This window comes from Solanum pennellii, chromosome 8 (genome assembly GCF_001406875.1).
Source record: "Solanum pennellii chromosome 8, SPENNV200".
Classification (NCBI taxonomy): Eukaryota; Viridiplantae; Streptophyta; class Magnoliopsida; order Solanales; family Solanaceae; genus Solanum; species Solanum pennellii.
In genome coordinates this window covers 42,132,308-42,144,554 of record NC_028644.1, presented here as the reverse complement: position 1 = coordinate 42,144,554, position 12,247 = coordinate 42,132,308, and the positions used below count along the sequence as shown (strand labels likewise).

The following is a 12,247-nucleotide window of genomic DNA, read 5'->3' as shown; positions in this document are numbered from 1 at the left end:
GTGGAGCGCGCCACAATCATGACTTAGAGACTACGCGATGATATGAAGTCTCCCTTTTTCTACTCTTTATCGTGCTATCTAGAGCATTGACACTTTGTGTCATTCTAAGTATCTAACTTCCTTATTTTATGAGCAAATAGAAGAAAACACACAAGAATTAGGATGGCACTACACCATTTTAAGCCTACGGCCACCCCGGTAAAGTGCAGTCTAAACTAGCAGAAAGTGTTGCCTTTGATAAAAGGTCACACTTTTCGACTTTAGGCATCACTTTTTAGGGGGTGGCCTAAAGAAGCGTAACCTTGGACTTTAGGCCACACTTTATAAGTGTTGTCTTATCAGCTACGCTTAAAAAGTGTGGCCTATAATGTAAAAAGGCCACGCTTTGCATTACCTCTTATAGCAACATTTCTATTATCTACAACTACACTTTTAAGCGTAGCCTTTGCTTCCTTATTGGCTATGCTTATGAAGCGTAGCATTTTCTATGTTATCTATGGCAACAATTTGAAGTGTTGTCTTTGCCTATATACATATGACAATTTCCAACAAATAAGGTACATAGTTAATGTCCCTATGACAACACTTATTGAACTGATGCAGTGTTATTTTGGTTATAAAAATATTTAGATTCCAAATTATTTAATTGAAAATTAAAATATTGGTTTACAATAAATAAACATTAAATTAGCTAATAAATAATTAAAATTTATAAATTTGAAATAAACAGATAAAAAAAAAATATGTCATAAAGCAATTTAACTACTACCTATTTATTTCACAAAACTAAATATATTCAAACTTCTACAATAGTTCAAGAACTCTTGATCATCTTTGCCTCAATCAATCGAACTGATTTGTGGCCACCATTTAAATTTGATTGCCAACACTTTCCTACACATACAAAATAAAATTAAAAATCAGAAACAAATCATGTTTAACAAATCAAACATTAGAAAGAAACCATGTTCATTGTTTTCATCTTCTGTATCCTCATTATAAAAATCACTTCTTGCAGACTGTGTGAAACAGGGCTAAGGTGATAACAAAGAGCTAATTAAAAACTAAGGTTCTAACAAATCTAAGGTGCTAACAAAACAAAGTTACAATGTTAATCCAAAACTAAGGTGCTAACAAATTCTAGAAAATATCCAACACTAGAAATTGGGGAAACTTGTAAAGAAGGCAAGCATAATCAAATTTTAGGTGTTAATAATGTTAAGTCCAGCCCAAAAACATGAATAACACATAGTCAAGTAGGATATGACAAATAGCAACTAAGGTACCACTTGCATGTAGCTTCGATGAATTAATTTTTACTAATACAACAACAGTCTCTAAAGTTACAATGAGGATCTCAGGATCTGTTTTTTTGAAGCCAACAAAAGCATGAAATGATGCAAGGTTCAATGTAAATAAAAATTCAGACATCATCAGTACATGTGAATACTTGTCAGAGACATTCATTCAAAAAATGAGCAAAAAGTTCTAGTATCTTCAGCTTATCTCCACCACAAAAAGTAACTATATTTGAAAACAATATTTAGCAGTTAGGCTATGTAACTTGTTTGTGGTTCACTATTACTGTATGATAATCAAACTTATGTCCAGTCAACAATGAGCTTGGAGGTCAAAAAAGGATGTGAAGATTTATAATGAGAAGAAGAGTTATACATAGAGATGATTATCTTTTAAATTAGATTTCTTTTATCATCCAGCTTACTACAAGTCGATAAGAAATTGACCACAGTAAACAGACAATGTTCAACAAAATATGAAACATAATTTATCACTCACGAGATTCGTCAATGGAGGAAATGAAAACTTGGCCCTCTCATGGTCCCGCTAAGCTTTCAAGACATCATAAATGAATTCTGTTAGTGGTGTTGTTATACCTGCATTCTGCAAATAAAAAATAATCAATAAGTCAGAGCTATTTGAAAGATTCAACAAAATTAAGATGCATATTCAACATTATCTGTCAACTCCACCACATAATATTATCTTTTCAGTACTAAAACTCAAAATTCATCACTAAAATAATGAAGACAAAGTGTGGCCTTGATTTAATGAAGGAAAGCATAAACAAGTTTTAAGTGCTCATGATCTTTAGTCCAGCTTAAAAATATGACTAACCTATAGATTTATTAGTTTACAAGGGCCATAGAAAAATTATATATCGTAAACCTCTTGCGAACACGGAGTCGACAAATAAGTAAAGATATAAGCTAGATCAAGTTATACTCTAACTTTCACATTTTCTCTAATTACGGAATACAAATAGTACTTCCAGTAATCTATAGCGAGAGGTTACTAAAACCATTATACCATAAATTACTAGCATAACAAGTACATGCACATGTAGAACAGAATGGGAAAAAAACATAAAGGGCCAAAAAAACACAAAATCACACTTAAATTAATTAAGAAAACCATATTGCTCAAACCCTTTTATTTATCATCGACTATTTCCATTCACACAACACCATTCCGTTTTCAAAAAAGATAAATAAATCAAATCAATCCTTGAAGATTTAGCAGCACTTAGCAACAATTTCTCCAGTTATATGCATGTGAAGCCATATGCTGTCAACCTGCAACCCCTCCTTTACGAAGATCCTCTGCTATAGCTTCAGAGAAAGCCTTACAAACAGCTCCTGGGCTGGACCTGAAAAGTAGCACTTCCTAATGAGATCAAATAAGACGTAAGAAACAACTAATACATATAATTAGAAGAATCAATCACATCCCTCCGGCATTGTTTGGAAACGAGTAATGGAGAAATAGAAATATATTCTCCGGCATTATTTGTCAAATAGACCAATGTGCTTGGTTCAACAATTAAAGCTTCAACAACAGCTGATTGGCGCCTAAAAGCAGCAATATGTAGTACATTTTTTAGCACCTCAGTGTTGAAATCAAATTCAGCATGCCAGACCTTCAAAATAATTGGCTTATTCCTTATTGTGTATGGACATGTATACAATACTTCATCCATATCGTCAAATACACGAGAAATGTAAACTACATATTGCCAACTAGAAGCAATATTTAACCTAATTTCTCAAGAGCATACCTAAAAACTAGTATGATGTTTTAAAAATTGAGCACTGATGAACTTTCATTAGTTAGGTTAACCATTCCTTTTATTTCAGTTACACCACTATTTGGCTGGATGAGAAGGTCAAAAGAAAAATTTGTTTAGCAGTCCATAAGCATCAAATTAACTTCTCTAGTATCCCTTCTCTAAAATTTTTACAATTAGTCATAACTTAAGGAAGGAGCATATAAGATAAGTCTCTCCTTAACTCTAACTTTGACAAACACCATACTTTCATTCTTCAGGTCATAAAGCAGACATAATGGAGTATGAGCATTTGAAGTTCATTAATACATAAGGCCTACCTCACCAGCATTAACACTGTCACATGCGGTGTATAATTTGCACTTGCACCGACAGAGTATGCCATCCCCTCCCCTAAGGAAATACAAAGTTAAGTATTAGCTCAAACAAAGTTAAACCTTCAAGACACAGGGAACTGAACTTTTAAATATAATATCATTTTTCAACAAGTAAAATTCATATGCATGATATTTCGATAGTATTATATTGAAACAAAACACAAAGAGAGCAAGTTTAACCAGCTTCAATGGAAAATTTGAGAAAACTATACGACACTAAGTTTCAAAATGGTACACTGGTCAAGTCTATTAATGGATTGAATTTTTTTATTTTTGATAACTTATTAATAGATTCACTGAGACACTTCATTTTTGCATGATTATATATGAATCATGACGACAATATTTAATATGTTGATATACTGTCATTAACAAAGTTAAGCTTGTAAAACCTGCAAACTGAACCATGATTCTGCAAAAAACCTGGTAAAACTCTAGAGAAAACTTGGCAGCTGCTGAACCTATAAGCACACAAGTTAAGACAACCATATTCTAGTGAAAAATGATTCTAAAAAATTTCACTTACGAGAAATAAAATGGCTTCATAGTGGCTGATTTCTTCTTTGTTTTCATAACGATAAAGTACAATTACTTAGATAAGAAAATCAATTTAGCTCTTCAAACTTCACTTAAACATAAGTTTCTATTAGAATACCACATTATTCAAATATCGTTTAAAAATTTTTTTGAGAACAAAATTATTCGATTATGAAGAGCTTCGAGAAATGATATGTTAAACATATATGTACTCATTGATTTTACAAGTTTGCACTTACATCAAAGAAACAGTATTCCTATTAGCATACGGATCATTCCTATCAATGCCATACAATCTCTGAGGGAACTGAACATACCTAACTGTCTTCCCAAGCGTTGGATCCATCATGAAACACATAACTTCCCTACTGGCTTTGTTGTTGTTAATAGTGATCATAGTCCAAATTTAATATATAAGTAACATTAGTGAGCACAACAGAAACCCTGACCTGTCAAATAGATTTTAAGCTCATAAGCAGAAATATCGCGTATATATAGAGCAAAACTAAAAACTTTATGCATTACAAACCAGAGCATTCATTGCACCAGCTTCCTTGTGATGTTTAAATCCACGTCTTTTTTCTCTAGATACATATACTAGTCGAGGTAATTCTTTACCATTAGTATCTATCCCCCCATTCTAGCCTAACAAGACCTGGAAATGATAACAATAAGAATGAATTACTAATGCTAGAATGAAAAAAATAGCCAATATTAGTAATGACATCCAAATTTCAGCACCTGAATCTTTCCAGGATGATCTATAACATTATTCCCAGTCCAAGGAGTCCCATCCTGCATCGTCCAACTTCCCTCGGGAACCTTTTGCACCTTAGCAACCAAGGCATCTATGCATACTTTAAACTCCTCATAATCTCTCAACAATATCAGGTGATCCCAAAACAACTAAGCAATATTGAACTAAAGTTTCTGATCTATACTTGAAAATGCACTACAGAAACAAAAAAATAACTTCTAGACACTTCAAGACTATAGTCGAAAAAAAGAAAAATTTTACCAGCAAATAGCTACAAGACAGAATCATTGTGGTTAACAAAGGAACAAACCAAGCATAAGGGGAGCACAACCATGAACTCAGGAAGACTAAAAAAACAGTGACAACAGATTAAAACAGACATTAAAACCTTCTCAAAATTCATGTAGGTAGCTACTTACACTTGACAAAATCTATATAAGGGACAAAATGTCGTAGGTATCGCCAGCTTCAACACATCAGTTCTTCGAAGAGAGACGATTTAGATTCAGCTCAGTTCTTCAGATAAAAGTGACTTAGCTTCAGCTGCTACATTCAACATTCAAGAGAAAAAACTAGTGTATCAAAGGTAATCTGCCCATTTAAACGTAATACAACTACAAATTAAACTCCCAATATCAACAAAATTTGTATCAACAACACAAGAACATAAAAACCCTAACTTAAATTTTTGATTGACATACAAGAATATTAAAATCTTAAAGCTATAATTTAGACTTTTGATGATAAAATTTTACCTGATAAACTCTATTCCAACAACCCTAAAGCTTTAAGACATGAGGCAAGTTGATTTGTGAAGCATTTTCTTTCAATTTTCAATAGGAAATCTGATGAAACGGCAGTTTACTGAGGAATCTTTGAAGAAAATCGTGTTCTTCAGCTCTCCAATCTTCAACAACGAAGCTCTGAGAGGAAAATCGTCTTCTTGAGTTCATCTTCAGAGAAATCGCACTGCTCTTCGGTTCTTCAGCTGAAAATGTTGTTCTTCAGCTGAAGTTTGACAGAAATGTGATGAAAATCATAGTACAAATCGATTTCTTCCGTTCTTCGATCCTCTTCTTCAGTTCTTGCAAATTGAGTTCTTCAGCTGAAGTTTTAGGAAATGTTATCTTTTCATTCTTTAGAAGAAAATAATATTTCTTTAATGTTTTTTTTTGGCCCAATAAAAATGGGAGGAAGATCAAATTTTAATGAAAAATTGTTGGGGGAATATAAAATTTTGGTGAAAACACTAAGGCCACATTTTTAATGTGTTGTATTTACAATTATAAAAATAACACACTTTAAAAGTGTGGCTATTTATGTAAGTAATTGTTGCCAACTATAACAACACTTATAAAGTGTAGGTTATCCCATCAAAGAATACACTTTAGAAGTGATGCAAATTCTAGTGTAGCTAAAAGTCAAAATCTTGGGCTACACTTTAAAAGCGTTCCCAAAAGTATTTTAGGCAACACTTTATAAGCGTTGTCCATATTTAGAGTGGCCGTAGACCTAAAATGGTGTAGTGTGGCCAAGTGGTCTAAGGTGCCAGACTCAATATCTAGCCTTACCAAGAAGGGGATATAATGGAAATGCCCAACGTGGACGAAAGACGTGTGGTGAGTGTGGCTGTTCGCATGGAGGTGAATGCATGGTAATGTCTAAAAGCCTTCTTCGAGTATTGATGATGAGGAGAAGGCTAAGTTGGCTGCATACAAACTTAAGAATATGGCTTAGACATGGATTTGATTCATAAGGGTTATGCTATAATAGACTATAGAAACAGGGTAGTAAGACTTCAGTTTCCAAATAAGTTGTGTTTAAATGAGAAGGGCGTGGTTCAAATCCAACAGGACAAATAATTTCCAATCATAAATCTAATGAGATGGTATCTAAGGGTTACTTACTCCACTTATTAAGAGTCAAAGAATTACTTATAACAAGAAGTTCCTTCCATAGACTCTGTGTCCATAGTAAATATGGGGTTTGGTAAGAAAGGGAAGTTGAGTTTGAGGCATATAGGTCATTATTAGATCTTACAGCAAGTAGGTAAAATTACCAAACGACTTGGCTTATGTTCATCAAGTGTTTCACGTTTCGATGCTTAAGAAGTGTCTAGGGGATCCAATGTCTATCATACCCGTCGAGGGGTTAGGAGTCGATGGGAATCTTTCCTTATGAAGAGGTTTTAATTGCAATTTTATATAGTCAAGTGAAGCGACTGAAGAACAAGGAGGTTCTCACCGTGAAGGTATTATGGATGAACCACCTTGTTCAGGGGGCAAGATGGGAGTCCAAGGCTGTTATGATATTCTGTTACCCTCACTTGTTATGTTTTTGAGGTTAGATATACTCTTCCTAAGTCTGGTTTTGATTAAAGAATCTCATACTTGTAGTACATTAGTCGATCTTGGTATTGTAGGTCCATAATAATATGCATAATAATTGCACTATGTGAGTTAAAATAAATTCATGTTGCATTGATGTTGCTGTTTTTCTATAGCGTAGACAAGATTTTTGTGTTGAATGAGTTTTGATGTGCATTAAGTTAAGTGTGATTGAGAAGGAATTTTCTCAATCTCAAATATGAAGATTCAGATAAGCTTGAATGATACGTATCATCCAAATAAGTGTGGATCAGACATTCACAAAAGAGAAACGTTTAAGCATGATAAAGTAACTTCCGAAAATAACTCTCTTTGTTTAAATGACGTGTAAGTGTCATTCGGGGATGAATGTTCCTAACGGGGGGGATAATGTAACATTCTGAAAAAATTACATGTCTAATGAAGAGCCCATTAAGTATGTAAGAATACATATTGCGGGTACATAGGCATTCCAATGCCTAATATTGAGAAATATTGGGCATTGTATAGAAAATTGGCTAAGAGGTATTAGACAATTTCCTTAAAATATTCAAATAAGAAAAACATGGGCATATTAGAAAATATTGTCTTAAAGGGTGTTAGCCAATTTTTCTAAGTATTAATAAGCTTTTTTAATAAATGTACATGCAATGAAGACCCTAAGCTAAAAAAAATATATTTCATCCAACTAACAAAAAGGTATCAGGCATCCAAGTGTCATGCGTAGATACCATGACACATGATCAATTAAAATGATCATGTAGATTAAGCACTGCCCAAGGACATAGTGAGGATCCTTGGGTCAATAAGTAAACATTCCCAAATGAATAATATATAATTTTTAGTTAGTAAAGTAAAACATACCCATGTTCAAGCACATGTGCAAGACATGTGAATAATCGGCCAAAGGAGGAGACCACCCTAACCGAATTCAGTTAGGGTATTTAGGGGGGGGAAACAAGCACAAGGGACCACTCCATGTGGGACCTAGCTTCCTAACAAATTCTAGAATCTAACCTACTTCCCTAACTATCTAACTAACTTAGGACCAAATGAAATAAGCTAATTAGTGCACCCGACAATCTAGGACTAAACGGGTTGACACTAACCTAGTACTAGTTGAAGAGACAACCTAGTACCTAACCTAGGATGGTCCAAAAAGTTAGTTAAGGTCCTAAAAACCTAGGTTTACTTTAGTAATTACCCGAGTTTAATTACTTAACTAATTTAGAAACTTAATTAATTAATTTAATAAGGAAAAACCGAAGTCACAATGAAATTCCAAATTTCGGTTAAAACATGTAAAAGACAACCTAGTACCTAACCTAGGATGGTTCAAAGGATTTGTTATGATCCTAACAACTTAAGGTTACTTAAGTAATTAAATTAGGTCACCTGTTTAATTAAATTAGAAATTTAATTAATTATTTTAAATGGTCTAAATGAAATCCTTACACTAACCTAATATAATTCAAGAAACATCCTAGTACTTAACCTAGAATGGTCCTAAAGGGTTGATTTTGGTTACAAAGACTTAGGGGTACTTTACTACGTACCCTACATACCTAAATTATTTAAATTGATTATTTAATTAATTAATACAAAAAAAAAATGTTGACCGAAACCATATTCATCCCCAATTTCCAGATTTTCGGTCAAGTCAATATTCTAATATGTTTACTACACTTAGGAGGGGCGTTTTGGTAATTGATTGATTATTTTATTAAATTAACTTAGTAAACCTAAGTTTTATAATTTAATATCAGTTTCTAAACCTAAAAATCACGATCAAAACATTGAGACTCACGATGCTAAGGCAGTAGGCCACAAACAGCAAGAAAACGTAGAACACTAAAGATTTCTTAGGCGGATTCATGGTTTTCTTCAAGGTTTCGTTCAAGGTGATCTTAGAAGATTAAATTATACATAAGGTATGGGTTTATATCCTTGACTTCTTTCTCCCAGATAACATTCTTTCCAATGATTCAAAGATCTTGAAAACTAGGGTTGTTACGGTGGTGTCGTCGAACTCCTTTGTCCCCAGTATCCTTTTCAATTCCACGTTGAATAGGTTAGATATCATATTGTTGGTATTTTTTGCTGGCTGATATTATGTGTAATCTTCTTTAATTATGAATTTCCATTAACCTATGAAGTTGTGATCATATAAAGTTATGTGCTTAAAAGGTAAATCATGTATCGACGATGTGTTAGTTACACCCGTAATCGTTTTAAGTGTTGATGTGTTTGTACGAATGTTGCATTACTATTATTGTGACGTTCTAGGGTGTTAAATTCATCAAATATTAATATTATGCTGTCCAATATGTCATAAAAACGTTACCCTAAAGTCCTGAACCAAGATTGGTTAAAAGAATGATTCTATGTTATGATGTTTTCGACACTGTTATGTATGATGATGATTACGGTTTGTTGTGCATACCTACTGTAAATGTGACTTGTTGATGATGTTGTGTTTCTTAAATGACAATATTATGTTGTTCATGATATTTAAAAATGTTATGCCTAAAGTTTTTTAATAAGGTTGGCTAAAAGGATCTCCATGAAATCATAATTTGAATGATTGTATGGCTTATGCCAATAAAATGGCTAACAATACACTGTCCCAAAGAGATGCATGAAAATGGCTATAATATTATGTTAAATAATTAAAATATTGGCTAATAAATAATATTAAAATCCAACCAAGCATGAAATAATGTAAAATTGGTATATGCGAACAAAGATTGTTATGTAATCTATACCCAAATGTTTGTGCCAATACTAATCATATGCTAATCTTATGTAGTAAGAGTATCAAATATATTATAAGAACTTCTAAAGTAATTCAATGAATCGATAACCAAGGGCATGCCATTCATTGGGACCAACTCCCAACATGCTCTAAAAGAATGAACGATGAACTTATGTAACTCATTCAAAGCAGTGGTCATCGTCCATAAACGATGAAATGAAGCTACTACACTAAAGCAAAGAAGTAACGTGTGTTATAACATAATTCAAGAGGTCTAAATTAAGTAAGTGATCAGACTTGGGTGTTAAAATTAGTGATACAAGTCTTACTTACACCTAAGATACTATGTTAAAAGAATACTCACGAATGAAGATGTTAGAATGTGTAAGACTAGTCTCATTAACACCTAAGGATTATATGTAAGGACAATTCACATTTCATCCATTTAAAGTAAGGATGATATGTAAGGACATTTCACATTTCATCAATGTAAAGTAATTATGAGATCTAAGAACAATTCACATTTCACCAATGTAAAATATGGATTATATGTTAGGACAATTCACATTTCATCAATGAAAGGTAAGGACGATATGTAAGTACAATTCACATTTCATCAATGTAAAGTAAGGATTACAAGTCATCAAAAGAGTAAATAAATCTCAATCTAGAAGTAAGATTCCATAATGCTTGAGTCAACTCTAAAAGATAATTAAAGTGAGTGCAACACCGATAGACTAGTTATGAGCATGTTCTTGCACATGTAAGTCTCATGAGACTAGGGTACCACCGAGGTGTATAAGTAGTCTCATTAAGTCCCTATTCATCTACCTATAACTAGACAACATACGAACTAGCAAGTGGTTTCCACCTATGTGAGCTAGGTATGTTCAGTTTCACTTTCGCCCGTGATTCCACCCCATTCCGGTGTGGGCAGACACTGGATTTCATGTTTAGTTCACATGGTCTATATCGGTTAATGCTCACGATATGTTCTTGGTTCACTATATCAGTGAGCCAATCCATTTCAGTGTGGAGTGAACACTTGAGATGGATTTGCCTTAGCCAAGAATCACCCCTTCTCGGTGAGGGGCAGACACAGAATTTCATGAGTATCTCACATGATCTAGATTCATTTTAACCGGTGAATCACCTCTTTTCGGTGTTGGGAAGACGCTGGATTTCATGTTAGCTCGCTTGATCATATTCCTAATGATGTCCTATTAAAGTACGAAAGAATGATGATAATGGAAAGTATGTTCAAAGTGATCCATGAAGAAGATCTTAAGAATGCCAATTGCCAATGTCACACTCATGAAGTTTCAACAAATAATGGGCAAAGCCAAATAACATTGGCTTATAATGACTTCTTATATGATGTCAATAAAGGAAAGTAGAAACATAATGTTAACTAAAGCCTCATAACTTCCCTAACATGAAAGTAATAAAATATGTTGCATAGCCATTAGAGACTGGCTCAGGAGATGTTAATGAATATATAATGTAATGAACGACTCATTGTAAGATAGTGAAATCATTCCTTAGACCTTTGATTACTTACATCGATTCATTGTGGGTATGGGACTACAATGAATCCAAGCACTTATAAGTAGAAATTAGGACCAAAGGAATTATTGAACTACACAACAACAAGAAGAAAAAGACTGAAAAATAAACTAAGTCCCCAAAAGGAGCTCTCGGGTTTGGCATGATCAAAATCTCAAAACTTCACCTGAATTGTTCTAAAATTATGCTGATGATACTAAGTATTGTAATCATATAGAAAATGAGTTGTGTGCTTTGAATGCATTAAAACACATCATATTTATACCACAATTCACAACTAAGGAATTAGAAAAGTCTAGTGATGTCACTTTCTAGAAATGGCATATTGTTTAGGAAGATCTTTCCTTCATCATGCATAGCTTAATGTGTATGTGTGCATACACCCATACCTAGTACAAGTAGTGTACTAACCCTATACAATTTACTATTTTTATAGGTGCACGTCAGAGGACAGATTGACCACACTTGAAGCGATTGGACTTGAGCATTTCTCCAGATCATTTTGTAGGTCCTCCTAATTTTGAGGATGCTACAACTTAGTCTAGCGTTAGATATGGACATAGCTAGTGGATCTTGTCTCTAGTGTTTCCTTCACTGTTTATTTCGAAGGTTTTAATAATGAGGCCATTTTTGGCTAACGTATTTATGATATATTCATATTCAATTTTGACTTGATTCTTTTGATAGATGGTTGTTTCATTTACGTTGAGCTTAGAATATGATGTAATTAAGTATTAACTTTATGAAGTCTATGTAAACGTCATACTTATAAAAAGTTTTAAACTTTACACTAAAATTAACCAT

The 12,247-nt window shown here is 33.3% G+C and overlaps 1 protein-coding gene across 15 annotated transcripts; it reads right to left on the bottom strand.

The window, feature by feature from the left end:
• Window positions 1-646: 646 nt before the first annotated feature.
• Window positions 647-5,960, bottom strand: LOC107026908. 15 transcript variants are annotated; one of them, XR_003580165.1, is made up of 9 exons: window positions 5,512-5,958; window positions 4,741-5,299; window positions 4,529-4,654; window positions 4,317-4,448; window positions 3,855-3,923; window positions 3,411-3,478; window positions 2,595-2,668; window positions 1,798-1,902; window positions 647-894 (listed from the first exon to the last, which is right to left on the bottom strand). XR_003580165.1 is itself a non-coding variant. In XM_027919430.1 (7 exons), the coding sequence occupies exons 4-7, from the start codon at window positions 4,394-4,396 to the stop codon at window positions 2,717-2,719; spliced, it is 444 nt and encodes a 147-aa protein (XP_027775231.1). In that variant the 5' UTR covers window positions 4,397-4,448; window positions 4,529-4,654; window positions 4,741-5,299; window positions 5,512-5,960; the 3' UTR covers window positions 2,675-2,716. The 15 variants fall into 15 exon arrangements, 1 of the variants encoding a protein (XP_027775231.1); XR_001457690.2 differs by having other exon boundaries at window positions 3,406-3,478; window positions 5,512-5,957; XR_003580163.1 differs by lacking the exon at window positions 3,855-3,923 and having other exon boundaries at window positions 3,406-3,478; window positions 4,741-4,847; window positions 5,176-5,347; window positions 5,512-5,955.
• Between the last annotated feature and the right edge of the window lie 6,287 nt (window positions 5,961-12,247).

Excerpts from the sequence above, each read along its gene's own strand:
- LOC107026908 (XM_027919430.1), bottom strand. The coding sequence starts at position 4,396 with ATGATCACTATTAACAACAACAAAGCCAGTAGGGAAGTTATGTGTTTC. Across the intron at positions 3,924-4,316 it reads ACGCTTGGGAAGACAGTTAG|GTTCAGCAGCTGCCAAGTTT; the intron begins GTATGTTCAGTT and ends GTGTGCTTATAG. Across the intron at positions 2,939-3,405 it reads ACAGTGTTAATGCTGGTGAG|GTCTGGCATGCTGAATTTGA; the intron begins GTAGGCCTTATG and ends ATTATTTTGAAG.